Source organism: Cyprinodon tularosa, unplaced genomic scaffold (genome assembly GCF_016077235.1).
Source record: "Cyprinodon tularosa strain WSP-4 unplaced genomic scaffold, ASM1607723v1 ctg144, whole genome shotgun sequence".
Classification (NCBI taxonomy): Eukaryota; Metazoa; Chordata; class Actinopteri; order Cyprinodontiformes; family Cyprinodontidae; genus Cyprinodon; species Cyprinodon tularosa.
This window is the reverse complement of record NW_024038265.1, coordinates 570,755-587,853: the sequence shown is the minus strand read 5'-3', so window position 1 is coordinate 587,853 and position 17,099 is coordinate 570,755. Positions and strand designations below refer to the sequence as shown.

At 39.1% G+C, this 17,099-nt stretch overlaps 1 protein-coding gene across 12 annotated transcripts in view; it reads right to left on the bottom strand.

The window, feature by feature from the left end:
* Positions 1–17,099, bottom strand: part of fryb (furry homolog b (Drosophila)) — an 84,209-nt gene that overhangs the window by 15,054 nt on the left and 52,056 nt on the right. For 6 of the 12 annotated variants that reach the window (XM_038278768.1, XM_038278761.1, XM_038278757.1 and 3 more), the window contains exons 12-43: positions 16,412–16,515; positions 16,063–16,171; positions 15,477–15,563; positions 14,988–15,159; positions 14,772–14,904; positions 14,575–14,682; positions 14,352–14,478; positions 13,670–13,783; positions 13,278–13,442; positions 12,971–13,057; positions 12,627–12,883; positions 12,354–12,543; positions 10,517–10,641; positions 8,467–8,524; positions 8,216–8,307; positions 7,680–7,852; positions 7,433–7,593; positions 7,244–7,354; positions 7,002–7,156; positions 6,711–6,810; positions 6,438–6,609; positions 4,969–5,219; positions 4,728–4,874; positions 3,929–4,097; positions 3,761–3,851; positions 3,567–3,640; positions 2,811–2,961; positions 1,773–1,876; positions 1,158–1,249; positions 982–1,075; positions 691–910; positions 410–561 (exon numbers count right to left, since the gene is read on the bottom strand). In XM_038278768.1, the coding sequence (XP_038134696.1) occupies positions 410–561; positions 691–910; positions 982–1,075; positions 1,158–1,249; positions 1,773–1,876; positions 2,811–2,961; positions 3,567–3,640; positions 3,761–3,851; positions 3,929–4,097; positions 4,728–4,874; positions 4,969–5,219; positions 6,438–6,609; positions 6,711–6,810; positions 7,002–7,156; positions 7,244–7,354; positions 7,433–7,593; positions 7,680–7,852; positions 8,216–8,307; positions 8,467–8,524; positions 10,517–10,641; positions 12,354–12,543; positions 12,627–12,883; positions 12,971–13,057; positions 13,278–13,442; positions 13,670–13,783; positions 14,352–14,478; positions 14,575–14,682; positions 14,772–14,904; positions 14,988–15,159; positions 15,477–15,563; positions 16,063–16,171; positions 16,412–16,515 (4,345 nt within the window). The remainder of the gene's footprint in view (positions 1–409; positions 562–690; positions 911–981; positions 1,076–1,157; positions 1,250–1,772; positions 1,877–2,810; positions 2,962–3,566; positions 3,641–3,760; positions 3,852–3,928; positions 4,098–4,727; positions 4,875–4,968; positions 5,220–6,437; positions 6,610–6,710; positions 6,811–7,001; positions 7,157–7,243; positions 7,355–7,432; positions 7,594–7,679; positions 7,853–8,215; positions 8,308–8,466; positions 8,525–10,516; positions 10,642–12,353; positions 12,544–12,626; positions 12,884–12,970; positions 13,058–13,277; positions 13,443–13,669; positions 13,784–14,351; positions 14,479–14,574; positions 14,683–14,771; positions 14,905–14,987; positions 15,160–15,476; positions 15,564–16,062; positions 16,172–16,411; positions 16,516–17,099) is intronic. The other 6 variants (XM_038278765.1, XM_038278763.1, XM_038278769.1 and 3 more) reach the window with 4 other exon arrangements.

Genomic DNA, 17,099 nt, shown 5'->3' with positions numbered 1-17,099 from the left:
CAATCAAACAGCAAAAACAACTGTTTGTTTGAATCACTACATTTGCGGGAAGTCACATACAAACATGATAAATCTCTGCAAACGTAAAAGTTACTTGTGAGGGAATTTGCATATTGAATCTGTGGGATTACTGAATTAAAAGCCGAGTACCATTGGGGGCATAACCAATTGTTATGTTTAGGGGCAGATCCTTTTTCACACAGAAACAGGCGGGTCTGAACAGACATTTTTAAATTAATCGTCATGTAGAAAATGTTTTTAATAGTTTGATATTGAAATCTGAAAGATAATTTGAAACATTTAAATATAGATGCTTCAAATACAGATGTTTATATTTACATAGAAATATCTATATTATTAAAGCTCATTATCTAAATATTAGTAAATGGCAACTTGAGTGTTTTCTCACCAGATTTGGACTCCTTGAAGACAGAGACTACATGTCGTAGGAAATTGGAAAGTTGCTCCGTGCTCTTTGAGTTGGGGTTCTTAGGAGTGATGTCCTCATGCGCCCACAACGGCCCGAAAGCTCTGAGCAAGAACAACACAGTACTCCAGGCACTGTATACCCACCACCAGTAGCACCACGCACAAATTACACCAGCACTTAAATATGCACACACAGAGCAAAGGATGTTTTCCCCCACGTCGCCTAAAAAACCCACCAGCTAAGGGTCTCTGTGGCATTACCTGGTGGAGAGGAACTCGATGAGCTTGTTTGTCTTCTCGTCCGTCTCATTGGGGGCATCTTCAAGGTCTTCCAGGTCATTGGGGGTTACGAGTGGCAAATTTCCAACGCTGCCTCCGGTGCTTCCACCGCCCAGACTGGCAGAAGAGGAGTTGGAGGTAGAGCTGAGTCCGGAGTCCACCACGGGAGACGTCTGCCACTCACGCAGGAAGTCAGGTGCTTCTACAAACAAAAGCATAAACTATCAGTAATATTCTCCTGAATAAAAAACAAACAAACTGTAAATTACTTACGTGACTGCTGATACTCTGAGTGGTAGCTAGACTTTATGGTAAGAGTCTTATTGTCTGTGATTTCCCTTGTCAGCATCAGCACTGATGCTATTACCTGCAAACAAAGACATAAACAGTTAACAGTCTTGTTAGCAAGCTAGAAAACAGGGGTTTTTAACATATCAATGTGTTCTGACCTGGAAGTTGTTGTTACAGGAGAGAGCAATAAGGAGGTGAAGAAGGAGGCGTTTGCTGTGTTCATAGACCTCTGGTCTGTAGTGGTCAAGACCTGCCAAGACAAATAAGCTTTTTATAAAAACAAATATACTGCTTCTCAAAAACACACGAAGGAGATGTTTTCTGCATGTTTGCTATAGCAACACGCATCCACAATGACAGTCCTAATCTATTGTTTTTACAATGCTGAGATGGCAGTTCTGCAGGAAGTGAAGAATATAGCCTTAGATTAACTTCTTTGGAGAGTAGCAAAGCACAAGCTAAACCTAAATATGCACAATGTGTCTAACAGCATCTCTGCACAGCTGACAGTGTGTTTTTCTTCCTGTTAATGGAGAATATGCACGTCTTGATATCACAGAACAGTTTCTGTAAAATCAGAATGATACCCTCTATGAAGACGAAAACAAACGTACTGCTACGACTTTAGTAGCTTGTAAACACTAATGGTGATGAACAAAACTGTTTTCTTACTTGTTTAGATGATCCTTTACCTAATTCCACCTTAACTTCGGATTTATAGTTGTTCAGCATAAAACATGTAGCAGATGCAAAATGTGTTTGTTAATACCCACCTAAGAGGAGGGCATGTAGTAAGAGAGGCAGGTGTAAAGCCCAGTCTTCTCTCACGCTGTGGTCCACCACCATTTCAGTCATAAAGATCACGGCAATATTACACCTAAACATCAAGACAAAAGTCATGAAAACAACATCAGTGAACAGGTTCTGCAAATTAAACGCTCAGAACTGGACTTTTTACACAGTAAGGAAATGTTGTATTTAATCACAGACTATGACTGGACCTTTCCAATAATTAATCAATAGGCGCTGATGTAAAGGTTTTACTGGAGAACTACTGTTCTCATGGTTTAAGATGCATATTTTCTCCCATATAATGAGGTTAGGAGGTGATTTAGAATTTTGATTGAGGTGTGTTCAAGCAGAGAGGTATCTGGAGGTTGCAGGATAGTGGAGATAGAAACCCCAGAAATCATTTGACCGTACATCCAGTTTTTTGTTTTCTTTTCCAAAAGCAATTAAACACGTCAATTTTTTAACCCACTTTCATAGTTTCTAGAGCATTTATTCCAGTAAAATATAGGGATGATAGAGGAACGAGTTAATATTGTGAGGTCTTTTTCTATAGCCCTCAATGATTGGTTGAATCAAAACTGCACAGACACTGAAGATATCCACATAGCCATTACTGTGTTATTACAGTCAAAGAGATGAGTGCCAGCAGTTTAAACAAGGAAGTAACTGTAAACTGCTTCATTTGTCACTCAGTGAAAACTCATTAAGTCTTTATCCATGCTGGAAATCATTTAGCTTTCCAATGAAAATGAACTAAGCAGAAATTCCTAAGATATGCAAACTGCTCCTTAAGGCTCCACATCTCTTTGTTGTGTTACATCAAAAGGTTTAACTTAACATCAGCTGTTAGGATAAACAGGAAACATATCATGTAAATATGAACAATATAAACTCCAGGTGAAGGAGGAGCTAGTTGAGGCCTAAAAGGCAATCTCTTCAGAGCTGTAATAATCATCCTGCAACACTACAGCTGGTGTCTTTCTAACACTTCTCTGTATTTCAGGGTAAAGGATTCCTACCTATGCAGAGGCCCTCTGGGAGTGATGGTCTCTGGAAGGTAGTCGACCAGAGGGGCCCAGCAGCCTCCATTAACAGGCATCGGTAACGGCTGAGGACGGTTGGTCTCTAAAACACCGAGCAGCCATCCAGCGTACGGCGGCAGAGGATCAGCTGCAGGAAAAACACAACAGTCAACTCAGCTTTCTTTTTTCAAGGCTAACAGGAAACTGCTCTGTTACAGTGTTTTATCCAGCAACAGCTGCTACTCCTGTTTCATATTTAAGATTTTCTGCACTGCAGTACAAAGAAATATAGGAACCATGTATTAGATTAAAACCAAAGAACAGATTTTATTCAGTTACAAATCAAACATGTTTTATTACAACTACAGTAGGAACCAGTTTTTTCATGAACCACCAGAGTTCAAGCTCTAGAACTGTGATTCTGCAAAGACGTGCTTTGAAAACATTGTAGTATGAAGCTTGTTACAGCGGCTCGTCTGATTATCTTTTTTTTGCTCCTCATGCTGAGCTGAACAAGCAGCAACAAGAAATCAGAGTAATCAAAGCTGAATCAGAAGATTTAAGCTTCAACAGACTGATTGGTCACTGACTGGCTGGAATATAATCACTTGATATCTTTGATCTAAATAGTGAAAATTAGTAAAAGAAAAACTCTTATCAATTTAGACTCCTTTCACACGATACCCTGTTTTTTAAAGCAGACACAGGCTGGAGTTTAGATTATTCTTCAATCATTCTCATGAGATAACTCACTCTTTTCATCCTCGTAGGAGCCTCCAGAGCTGTTGCTATAGCGGGACTCCAGCCTGTTGTGAGCCCTCGCCCTGCTGAATGTGGATCAATAAAAGGCAGAAATCATTTTTTAGATTATCAGAATCTCCTGTCGTTTAGAAATGTGTGATAAAACCTCTTCTCTAGATTCTAATTATATGTAAAAATGAACTGACCGCTCCTCATTCTCTCTGACCAGCTTATTTTCATCTGTGTCTGGTAGGTTCTCCAGACCGGCCACCACAGTGTTGCTGCTGGAAGTGGTGCCTGCAAGCAAAGCGTATGTCTTAGAAATGAGAAAAGTGCACACAATCATACAATACTGCTGAAATGCATCAGCTCACCTGTCTGTGAGGTTGAGGCTTTGCTGCTGGCAGCAAAGCGATAGAATGGGGGGTTGTCACAGTGCAGAACAACAGGATTGACGGGATCAGTCTGCTGCAGCTCAAACAGAAGCTCTTCCATAGTCTGAATGGTGTTGTTTCGACACAAGTAGATCACCACCTTTTTAATCTGAAACACATTCGTTGGGGAGCTCGTTTAACTCCTTCCATTCAGGGTTTGTATACATTTGAAGTGTAAAACTTCCAACTCTTTTAACACTGGTTTCCACAATAATCATTCTGTTATGTTTATCTTAAATTATAAACATACAAGGAAGGAATATAATGAGGGTTAGGAGGAATAAAAAATAAAAGGCATATGGAAAAAATATTAGATGGAAACAAAGACAAAAAAGGAGAAAAGGAAATAAATAAGGACATGACTAGAGAGAGGAAGGAAGGAAGGAAGGAAGGAAGGAAGGGAGGAAGGAAGGAAGGAAGGAAGGAAGGGAGGGAGGGAGGAAGGAAGGAAGGAAGGAAGGAAGGAAGGAAGGAAGGAAGGAAGGAAGGAAGGAAGGAAGGAAGGAAGGAAGGAAGGAAGGAAGGAAGGAAGGAAGGAAGGAAGGAAGGAAAAAATATAGAAAGAAAAAAGGAAAGAGGGAAAGAGAAGAAAAAGAATAGAAAGGAAAGGACACAGAGAAGGACACTTGGAGGAAAGGAGAACAATTTAAAGAGCAAGGAAGGATTAATAGAAGGAAGGACATAAGGGAGGAGGGAAAACAGAAAGATAGGATATCTGTGTTTGTTAAACTTTTCTTACATAAGGTAGTAACGTCGTATCGCTGCTGACGCCACACAGACTGATAAGGAACTGCAGGGTGATTCTCAGGTTGTTGCTCCACCTTTCGTTGGAAACAAGAGCATTCCAGGCATTCTCTATCTCAGGTCCAGGAACCTCGTCTCCATACTGATCATGTAAAAGCAGAAATCTCACTTATGCTTAGGAAAATTACTTTTAGTAAATCGAAAAACATTTTACACACAACAAACAATCTCCCTACCTTAGCGGTCATGAACATGAGGTTGTTGAGCACGAGCGAGGTTGCCTGCAACGATCCCCAGCCGTTTCCCCTTAGACTGGGGGTCATGCCCTGAGTCTGACTCCGTGAATCTTCCTCAGGTGTGCAAGGACTTGAAGCTGGGGGCAGAAGCCCCGTGTCCACCAGCTCAATGTTACTAAGCCATGGCAGCAGGTAGGACAGCATGATCTGCCTGCCATTAGGATGTGTAGTGGGGAAACGTTGGCTCACCTCTGTAGGAAGAAACATTAGCTCATAAAAAATGATTTCTGCAGAATTTAAAACCTCTGTACATATACAACCTACATTTAAAACGCTTTTCTAAACCAAAGCTTATTAAAGGTACTATTTCCTGTGGTGGAGGTAAAGATGATAGCGGAGATGTTTTTTCAATATTATTTAATTCAATATTATTTAATTCTTTTCAGCTGTGGGAGCAGATTATTTTTCTTTTTGTTTATCAGGTTTGTAGCAACAAATATATAAACTGAAGGTCTTTAATAGTAAACCTGGACAGAATTAGGACTCCCTGCCATCAATGCCCTTTAAAGCAACTGAATAAAAAAGATAAATATATCCTTAAGTTGAGAACAGGTGGAAAATATAGAACAAAAAAAGTGACTTTAATTAGGAATGTATAAAGTCCATCTGTTGGAATATGGAAAAACTGTATTGTTGACTAGATGAAGGACCAACTCAAAGCTGAGTGATGGGAACACTACACAGCCACTACTAGGGGAGTCAGCAGCCAGACCATATAGGAAACCACAGATGTTTGTGACCACCTCTGCCAAGGAGGTCATGTTTTTAGGAGAGTGTACAGGCACACAGTGTCTGTCTGTGTTCCGGATAATGTGATTTTAATTTTTGTTTTACTCAGTTTAAGCACTTAGTAGAAACTGAAGACTAGATCCAAACACCCACAGACTGAATGAAAATCTGCTCATTATTCCAAACTTATCAAACAAATAAGGGAATCTTTTCTTGAAATGAGTAGGTAAGTGAGACACTTTGCCAATGGAAAAAATACAATTTACCTTTAAAATAAGAAATAAAAACCAATTGCATTGTCTCATTTCAAGTGCATACGTATCTATTATCTTATTTTAAGAGGAAATATACTCCATTCCTATCTATTCCACTGGCAATCATCTTATTTACCAACTCAGATTAAAGGTAAATAATCTTAAACAAAGATTTTTTATTATTTATTGCTCTGCTGTTTGTTATCCACTGGCTCTACTGTTGAAATTTTACACCCGAGCTGACCATAAAGGGTCATTTTATACCTGCATCCGTATTTGGGATGTATCCATTTCAACAAAATATCTTTTATACTAAAACTTTTGCCTCATTGCCTACATTTTTTTTGACAAACCCCTTTTTATTAGTCTGCATTTTCATTCACTGCACCTTGTGAGCAGTATTCATGCCAAAAGTGAGACCGTTACCTGAGAACAGAGGTAGTGTGAGCTCTGGGTACATGCTGGCAAGTTGGATGGAGAGCTGAGACAGGTTGACACTGTACAGCGGAGGTAGGGGGCCGTGCGTTCCATACAAAATATTACCGGACTTCTGCTCCACCATCCTCTTAGAGTATGCGGAAAGTCGGGACTCCAGCACCTGCACATGAATCAATTAACATTTCCCGTCAAGTCTCAACTTCAAGCATAACCTTTTTTCTCCCATGTCTTTGAATGTTAATGAAACCGAGCCCTCCTTACCTGCATGAGCTGCATGGAGATTTCATATATTTCCCTGTTGCTGTCTGAGGCCTTAAACAGCACAAGATTGAGCAAAGTCACCAGGTCAAATGGATAATTCCTGGTCAAAAGAAAAGAGACCGTTAGCAGACAGGTACTAAAGTCTATAAATACATATATATATATTTAAAAATTTACAGAAAAGCTTGTAAAATGTGGGAAATTAAAGAGAACCGGTATTGGGAAATTAAGCTTAGCTTTAATAACCTCCTTTTTGGTGGATGTTTGGGGGCAACGTGAGCGATTACCAACCTGTTGCCGCAGACCGTGGCGATGGCCTTGAAGCAGCCAGATGCCAGTTGGTGCGATCCTGTGAAACAGCGATCCACAGCCCAGTTGAAGAGATTAACTTGGTCTGGGTTGAGTTCTAAAAGCAGGATGACCACTTCACACCCCAGACGGTGCACCTGAAGATAGACATAGCTTTGGTCATTTTAATGAATTCCTAATAAACAGCACAGAGACTTTATAGCAAAGCCAGCAGGGCAGTCTACCCGTAGGTCGTGACAGGCCAGGATGTTGTCCAGCCATTTGTAGAGATATCCATCAGTGGACAGACCCACATTGTCAAAAACTGGACCGCAACAGAGAACTGCTGACATGGCCTGGAAGATAAAAGCATAGTTGCTGTTAAGGCTTTCTCCAAGTAGACGGAAAAGAGAAAAGATGTGGGTATACTTTACCTTAAGGGCACAGTACTGATAGCGAGTGATCTGGTGATTGCGATCGCTGTAACGATCGAGGGGAGTAAACATTACGCTGAAGGGTCCGGCCCACTGGCTGAAGAGGATGAAGAGATGATGTCTCAGTGATTGCTGAGGGAACAGGAAGCGCCTGTGGTGGACTGTGGAGATGAGACAGTTAGACTGACCATTTAAATCTGCATTTGTTCTCTAAGAGGAAACCAATACAAGGCTAAGAAAGGGTTACCTGGAATACACTGGATGAGATTAGCCACCATCCCACTAAAATGAGCTCTGATGTCTTTAAGGACATCCAGCTCTTTCTCATTTTCTGCTTCCAGAAGCATCCGGGTTAGATCAACATACTCCAGGAACAGCGCTCCTAGTGCCAAGGAATCACGCTCCAGAGCCCCATTAGTGCTTTGGAGAAAAAAAGATTACAGTGAGACAAATAAAAGAATATTATAGGAAACCCCTAAAAAAATATAATAAACAGTGAGGTACTTACAGAGGCGTTTAACATTCTATCTACCCTTTAATGTACTTTAAGGTTTTATCTCATGGATGCATAAAGAAAATAGTAAAATAGAAAGAAAATGATGCACAATTAATAAAATATCTAAAAAGCCTGAGCTAAATAGATTTTCTGCCCTTAATGCGCTGAGCAGCCTCTCTGTTTAGGCCAAACCAGTTAATCTCCCCAGCATCATGTCGAATAGTTAGGATGATGGTTTCGGTGGGGTGGAGTAGCAGTGGCAGTTTTGAGGCAGAGCGGGCAGTTACCTGTCACTGATGACTCCTGCGCTGGCCAGCAGCTCAAAGATCCTCAGCAGCTGCAGTCTGAGGAGATCCCGCCTCTCTCTACGTTTTTTATTCTGAAAAAATGAACGAAAAAATGAACGAAAATGAAAAAATGAGCGTTAGTTTAACGCTGCTATAATATGGATGCCAGCGAGTATTGTAGAGAGCCAGGCAATAAGTAATTAGAGGCAGTAAAAACCCTTTTATAAAGCGTTTTTCTGTAAGTGTGTTACCTCAGGTCTACGCTCCAGAGCTTCCTTCATCAGTGGATGCAGCTCTTCAACCAGCTCCCTGTAAATCAGACACAGCAAAAATTAAACATCAAGCACCAAACTGACAAAATAGGACAATGAAATCTTAGCCATTAGAAAGAGGAATTTACTTCATGGAAGTTTAATTATGGATAAAAATTTATTTTCAATCTGATACATTGTATTTTTTCTTTTGCTAAACTCAACGCAACGGCAGGCAAATCGGCCTGGGTCAAATGTTATCTCTTAAATCACAACGAGGGCATTTTCTCAAACACTCTGGGTTAAAAATAGACAATCTTTTATAAATGAGGTTCCTCCCTGTCCCAATAAGAAGCCTGCACTCTGTACAAATATGTGATACATCATTCTCTCTAAGAACTCCTCTTTCACAGCAGCAAAGCTTTTTTCCTTTTCATTGAAAGTCACAGAGGTATGCTACTTATTTGAGCTATGGCAGCAATGTGGAGGCAACTGGGAGTAAGTAATGGATGCAGAGAGCATAAAAACTGCTAATCAAGTTGTTCTCATGTGATAAGGTCAGAACAACAATGACAACTCGTTTTCCACTGGAATCCACACCTCCTGAACTTTTACACATTTTGTCCTGAAACAAGCAAAAAAATCTTCAGATATTTTATAGTTTTCTTTTTCTCATGATTTGAAACTAATAGTGGAACTTTGTGAAACAGAATAAAGCATCCCCTTTACAATCAGTTACAAATAAAATTGTAACAAACTCTTTTTGGATTAAGGTGAAGGTTTAACACTTGGATAAGCTTTAAAAAGACCTGTTTTAATAGTAGTGTTTATGTTGGAAGGAAAATGAAACTGCATGAATCTTTATCAGGTTTTCTTCTAGTATTGCTCTGTATTCGGCTACAGTCAATTTCCCATTCACACTAAACACCTTAAAGGTGTAGTGGGGGATTATGGCGAATTCTTGTAAAAAGACCTGCCCTCTCCACTTAAAAAAAAGAAGCACATGTACAACCCTGTAGGCGCTTCGGAGAAGGAACGCCTATTAAACCTGTGTGAGAGCATGCAGGAGCCCATTTCTCCTCGTGCATGCTCTGTTTTAAAGTTCATACAAGCTTACGTTCCAAAAGAAGATTTACAATTTTTTCCATTATGTCAGACCGGTAAATAAAAATAAGGACCGCTTCACGTAAACATATCACCAGCATGAGGAGGACCACTTATTTCGATGATCCATCCGGAAAAAGAACATCCTCCACTATACCTTTAACGTTTCCGGCTGAAATCGATAGCCGCCACTCCATGATGCCACCAACATAAAAATGTTTCCTTTTTACTGTACCTGAATAAGGCTTTTTCACATCAGCTTTTTCTATCCCAAATAGGAAAATAGAAGTTTTTATAACTTTTTTCCAACAATGGCTTCACTTTTTAAAGCTCCTCCTGAAATGAAATGGTTTTCTAGATGCTTCTCTGATCAATGCTTTCTTTGCCGATCATAGGTTTAGAGGATTTATTTTTTCAGTTGCCTCACGTTCTTACCATCATCAGTTGATGGGTTTAACAGATATTTATATATTTGTGTATCTTTATACAAATATATCTCTATTATAATTATCAACAACTTGATAATTTTCTTATTGCTGCTCAATAAAAAAATAATAAACCTACAAAGAGGAACCTAAAGAAGTTTGTTGGTCCTGATTTAAGGGTATCAGAGTAAAGGAGGCTATATCCAAAGGTTTGACAAACTTATCAGATTTATAAAGGATTTAAATAACATCTAATTGTTTCTCTTCCAAATGAGTCAATATAATTAGTCCAACCCATGTAGTCCAAACTGAAAACATTGATATTTGTAGTCACGTAACAAAGTGGTGAAAAGACTTCTTCTGCAACATCACGTAGATGTTTTCTGTGCTCTTACAAACACCCTTAATTCAACTCACAGCTTTCTGAATGATGTAAAGATTTTTAAAGTTCTCAATCTGAGACTGACATGTAGGATGCAAGTCCTGCAGATGTTTATTATTCCTGGTTTCTGTTCAAATACCTGAAGACCAGAGCGTTTGTGCATCCGAACCCCAACACCAGAGACTCTGTGATCTCCAGACTCTCGGCTCTCATCAGTGGGACGAGTTGTTTTAATAACAAGGCCACCGAGGGAGTTCCTATAACCTGAAACAACAACACACGCACACACATATGGATGAGTCAGCATTTTTAGAAAAACTGACTAAGCAGAAAAAGCTCTTCTTCTACAGTATCAGTGTTGATGTTAACCATGTTCAGGATTTTTTCTATTATGGACGTATCAAATGATAAATAACCACTAATATGGCTGTAAGGGTAAATGTAGCATCATTTTGAAACACATTATTACTTTTAAAGGAGTCTAACATGCTTGTTATGATCTCTACAGATATTATTCCGTTATCTTTAAGACACAGAGAATTTCTATATATGGATACATTGATGGATAATCTTAAAACAACCACTTTCAAGGATTGTAGAATTAAATCATTTTATATTTTAGTTCAGATTATTTTAAGTCTTCTGCCCATTTTTGATAATCTGTCTAGGATTATTTAATCTACTAATTTGAAATCAAACTAGAAAAGCATTTTCTAATTGCAAATTTTGAATTGACTTATAAAAGGGGAATTGTAAATTGTATTTATAAAGCCATTATTGGATGCTGGAATTTGAAAATGTATGTTCAAATCTATTTCAAAATGGAAATTTAAAAACCACAATTGTTAAATTTTATTATAAATACCTTTCCAAATCAATAAATACAATTACTAATTCATTTTAAAATGTATAATTAGAAAACGCTTTTCAAACTGGATTTCTGTTTGTATGATTTGAATGTTAAATTTGAATCAGCTGTCTTTATTTCTCAGTGACCCGCCCAGTCTTCCAGGGAGTGGCGGCCCAGTGGTTAGGGCATAGGGCCTGGTATCCTGAGGTTCTGAGTTCGAGCCCGAATCCCACAGACTGCTACTCTGGGTATCTGAGCAAGACCCTTAACCCCCAATCGCTCCCCTGGCGGACCACGATGGCAGCCCACTGATCCCCAAAAGGGGTGGGTTCAATGCAGAGAGTGAATTTGTCTAATGTGAGATCAATAATGTTCAATAAAAAAGTAGTTTAAGGTTTTTCTAACTTAACAAAATTAGTTCTTGTCATTTGGTCGTGATTAATCGATTATTAAAATAATTGTCAACTAATTCAGTAATAGATTAATGGTTAAATGGAGTATAGAGACTGTAAAACATGCATTTAGCTAACAGAGCAACCCACTTAGAGCAGTAATTATATCAATTTTGTAAAAAATATATAAACATTTTGCATTTAAGAAAAAAAAATATTTTCCATCTGTCAATACGCTCTATCCAGAACTCCTCAAGTGAAAAAATGTTCACATGGTTTACTGTCATAAAAAATATTAAATCTAAAAGGAACATTTGGCTATCTAATTATTAATTGATTAACTGAAAAAATAATCAACAGATTAATCGCTTTGCAAAATAAACGTTAGTTGCAGCTCTCGTATCTTAAGTTGTCTTCTATTTGAAGTTACATACCAGCCAGTTGTTCAATCCTACCCTCTTTAGGAAATGTTTCTAAGCTGGTTTAAAAGTCTGCTTTTATGTCTTACAATTAATTGTTCTACCCTACATTTTTTGGATGACGCTTCATAATCTGTCATATTTCATAAGCGTCAACTGGACCAAAGATGGTTCAGTACCACTGTCAATATTCAGTGATTTAATACTTAGTTAAGGGATAAAAAAGCAAGGCTGTGGTATATGGAGGTACAACTGGCAGAGGGGAATTAACATGGAGCCACTAAATAACGTTTCCATCGGAGCATAATCACGCACCTTGTTGTCATAAGTAACGCTGCCATCAGGAGTGGTGGCAGTGATCTCAGGTGTGGAAGCCCTCAGGTGTCCTGGTGACATAATGCTAGGTTTGGCCACGCCCAGACACAAGATTAAGTAATTCCGCCACAATGAAATGTAGCTGTCGCTGGAGGCTGCCGTGCTGGTCTTCTTTGCATTAACCGGACTGCTGCAGAAAGAAACACAAAGAGAGAAAAATGTAGATCCTACTCAGCTTTCGGCATGGAGCGTAATATGGATTGGCTGTCGTACTTAGGGTCAACTAGTGGCAGGAGCAGCTGTAGCCGTGTGAAAACGTAGGGCCAGGCGTATCCCAGTGCGGTGGAGCAGTGTTTGGGCAGATGCTCCTGTCGCAGGAAGATGTGCAGACAGAGCACCCACGGGTCCTTCACACACTGTGCGAAGATCCAGACATAGCTTGGGCTCTTCACGTCGTAGGAACTGCTCACCAGCCGAGCCGACCACTCCACGAGCCACTGGAGGTCAACGTGGTGACTGAGCGGTAATGACTTGGAAGAAAAAAGGGGGGATTTAAAGAACACATTCTAAGAAACTGTTGTCCTGGGTCATGAAGGGCAGCTTTAATCAACACTCACCGAGTCAGAGTGAGCCACGTGAACAAAGCTGTTCAATACAGCTGGGCTCAGCTGGTCCATGACCTCCACCATGGGTTTGTCATCATCCTGTAGGTGACAGTCATACAATCAGCATCACATGTGAGATTTTTGCTAATATCAAAACTGATCATTTAAATGTCGCCCAAATAGTTACTGATTTTGATAATATTCTGCACATATAAACAACTAGTCTTTGTAGTTATGAAATTTCATACATAAAACATTTAAAAACAACAGAAGCCTCAACCTTTGTTCTCTAAAGATTCCAGCTTTATTTTATTTTTACCTCAGCATGTCCCAGAGCTGTAAACAGGCAGCGTATTTCTCTTAAAACGCCAACAGCGAGCTTCCTCGTGCTGATCTGACACGAGCAGAGGAGCAGCAGAGCCAGACCCTCCATCGCATGGAGCACCGAGCAATGAGGGCTGCGCTCTGGGAGTCTGGGGCTGGTCTGAAGGAAAGAAGGAGCAGAAAGGATCAGAGAGAGTCTTATACTACTTTACACATGAAACTGTAGATGGATGTGAATGGAACTCCTCCTCCTTTGTTCCTAACACCACAATGACATGTTTTATGGAGAAAACTCACATTTCAAAGAAAAAAAAACACACACTTGCATTAACAAGTTCCTTGACTTTTAGGAAATTAAGCATCCAGTTGTTTTTTATTGATACTTACATCAGCTCCTCCTCGCATCTTCCCCTGAAGCTGCAGAGCTAACCTCCACTGTGTGAGCAGCTGCAGGAGGAGCTTGACAGATGCATCTTGCAGACCCTGATGGGTGTCTTGGACCTAACAAACAGAAAGAGGACATTTTAGACCTCCATAATACTTGTAATATGGCATGGCACAAAACCTGTTACAATAAAACAATGAATTGCATGATAGAAATAATCATATAATACATTTAAAGAGCAAAATAATTAAGTTTTGCAAAAGCTCCAGTAAATGAGTTCACTAAACTCAAATGTTCATAATTATGAGGGTTGAACATGTTAAATATTTGTTTTACTAGAACAACAGTGGATATACAGTATCTGACAGGTGATGCTCTTCTTTGCTGCAGGATTCAAACTGTTTTGTTCCCCCTTAACAAACCTCTACTTGTGACTAAATAAAAAAAAGTTAAAGAATATATTATAATAATCTGCTTCAATGAGATTTATTTAAAAGATTTAAGATTTTTAAAGATTTAAATGTGTGATTTTAAGTGATTTTTAAACTTAGATTCTGTCCCCACATTTTTACTTTGGGAAGTCATAAATGTTGCCAGTAAGGAACATAATAATGATAAATAATAAACTTCTTCTAACATAATAAGCCAGATTTTAGGTGTAGGTTGATTTAGGTTCTGCTTTACCTCACGTAAAAGGAAATGAGTGTAACCAAACAGAACATCTTCCCGCCAGTCAGAGAAATCCAGTAACAGGCTCTGCAGAGAGTTCTGAGAAATGAGACGCAGTTCATCGTCCATATGCACCGTAAGTCTGAGACAAAAGAAAAGAACAACATTTTAATGTGTATTTAGAGAATTATTTACAAAGATATAAAACTATTTTAAATAGAAGCAGGTGAAATGTTACCGAGAAAGTAGGTCAATGAGTTCTGGTTTGGACATGCTGTCAGGAAGGATACGAGGAATGGCCGCCACGCATGTCCTAAACAGGTCGATTTTAGGCTTTCTCTCGCCGCTAACCAGGATAGATTTACACATTAGGTACCAATAACTCTTCTTAAATAAAGGTTGATTATTCTGAAGCGTTATAGTTCAGAAACATACGTGATCATGTCCTCTGGCTCTTTGTTGAGCATCTGGACACTGGTGAGCATCATGCAACGACCAACCTCCTTGTCCAGGTGTCTGAGGATGTTGTCCAGAGATTTCCGCACCTGAGAGTAGTACAGAGACATCCCTGCAGCGAGCAGATAAAGACAAATCATAATGGTGTTAACACCCTCATTAAAGCGGAGTAAAACCTTGCTGATAGAATCAGACCTATTAGCTTGGCTTCCTCCTCAGTGAGCGTTTTGCTGAGGTAGGTTTTCTTCTTCTTTAAGGAGTTCCCAGAGGGCAGAGTTGCTCCTGTGTTTGGCATCGGGGGCTCTCCGTCCTTCTGCTGCAGAGCGTCTGCTATGACCAGGAACGCACGCAGACCGATGTTCATACGCTGCAGGAAACATCACATAAAGAAATAATTACCATATAATTACCATACTACTTTATGCAGCTTTATATATTGTTTATTTCTGTAAAACCTGCTTCGATCATTTAAAACAAATGGCAGGATAGCAACTAAATCAGCTAATAAGAACCTTTTTCTAAACTCTGAGAGGAAAACGGTCTGAAGTCAGATGCAAGGTTCCAACAGAGAACATATTGTTCTGGACCTATTTCAATAACATCTAGGAGGCCAGAGGAGATACACTGTTGGACTGCTGTGTGCTAGAGTTCAAATGCATAAACACTTGTTTCTGCTCTCCTTACCTCTGGGTTCAGACTGAAGGCTTTGGCAGGTTTCCCAACACTCAAAAGGTCAAAAATGATCTCCTTCATGGCAAAATCCAGTCTCTCCTAAAAGAATGACAAAACATGCTGCTCTTACAGAGGAAACCTTCTGTAAACACACAACAGCTCCAAAGGCAATATTTCACCCTACATGTGCCTATACTGTAGATGACTTTAAATGGTTTAAAGAAACATGTGGCTGAATCTAATTTAGGACATTTTATTAAAAAAATTCAAGACAGTAAGTTTTTAGGAACCCATAGAAAGCATGTAAGTATCTATGGAAAGAGTTCAAACATCCATGGAATACGGACAACTGCATAAGCAGCTCAAATTACATTTATCAAACTAAAAACACAGTGACTTCTGAGAACTTTCACATTTCATAAAATGCATCTAAAAATGGATAATTACTTACCCTAAAAAATATTTTCCCTTCAATTGTCAGAGAATTATTTTAACATTTAACAGCAAATATAAAAATCAGGTGCAGTTTTTAATGAAAAATATTGATTTAGTCAGTGAAATCAGGCCTTCATCTAGTTTGGGAAGATAATTTACACACCTGAGCAATAAACTGGATAATCTTGACAAAAATATTGAGAGGCATGTCCCTTGGTACGACACTACGGCTCCCTTTAGGAAACAATGTAGAGGTGATGGACGTCAGACGGCTAAAAGACAAAGAAAAACAATTAGTGGGAGCAGATTTATATACGCTGCTTTTAAATGATTAAATATTCTCTTCTTAACAAGATTGTGAAAAAAAGAAAATAAACAGGAGAAAGGGGTCAAAACAGAAGGAAGACCAGACAATAGATTAATCTATGGCCTGATAATAACAACAAAGCTATGTAAAGTTTAAACTGCAGTAAGCGGAGTGCAAAGCAAGTGTGTCTATAGTTAACTGTTACCTCTGTGTTGCAGTGTTGCTCTCACACTTTATCCGGATCATGTAGACCCACAGCAAGCGGTACAGAGACTCTAGCGCCACACGGGCCATTTTTGGGTCTCTATTCTGCATTGACACACATAGAGAAAGAAAAAAAGAACAAATAAACCCTTTCAGGTCTTTTTTAAACCCCCCTACAGATGGTAACTGACGCTATGCTCAACATATCGTGACTTCTCATATCTTACAGAGAGGTCATGAACTTAAACAGACATTTTTGCACAACAACAAATCAATCACTTGCTTGTTAGTTGGCGATGTTTGGCCTGAGGAAAAACATACTGATTCTCCAGATGAAAGACAGCAAGCTGGTGCTGTTGTGAAATTTAGGTGTGTTAAATGTGTGCTTTTATTATTTTTATTTCAAAGGCAGAAATTGAGCAAGCATTCCTCATATTTTAAGTACAAAACTGAAACAGAATTAGAGGCGTGTGAAAGTATCCTCGAACAGAATTACCATGGATTTAGCTTTATTCATCCTCCTTTAATAGGAGTCTACTGTCTTCTTTCTGGCCAATATTTATGAAAGATCATGGTGGTTGTCAAGGTGACAGATCCTTTAACTTAAGTTGGCTATCTCTGTGGCTGTATATGTGTATGTTGCTGGTTTAAGGGTGTCCCATGCTCTTTTTAGTTGTTGATAAGTGAAT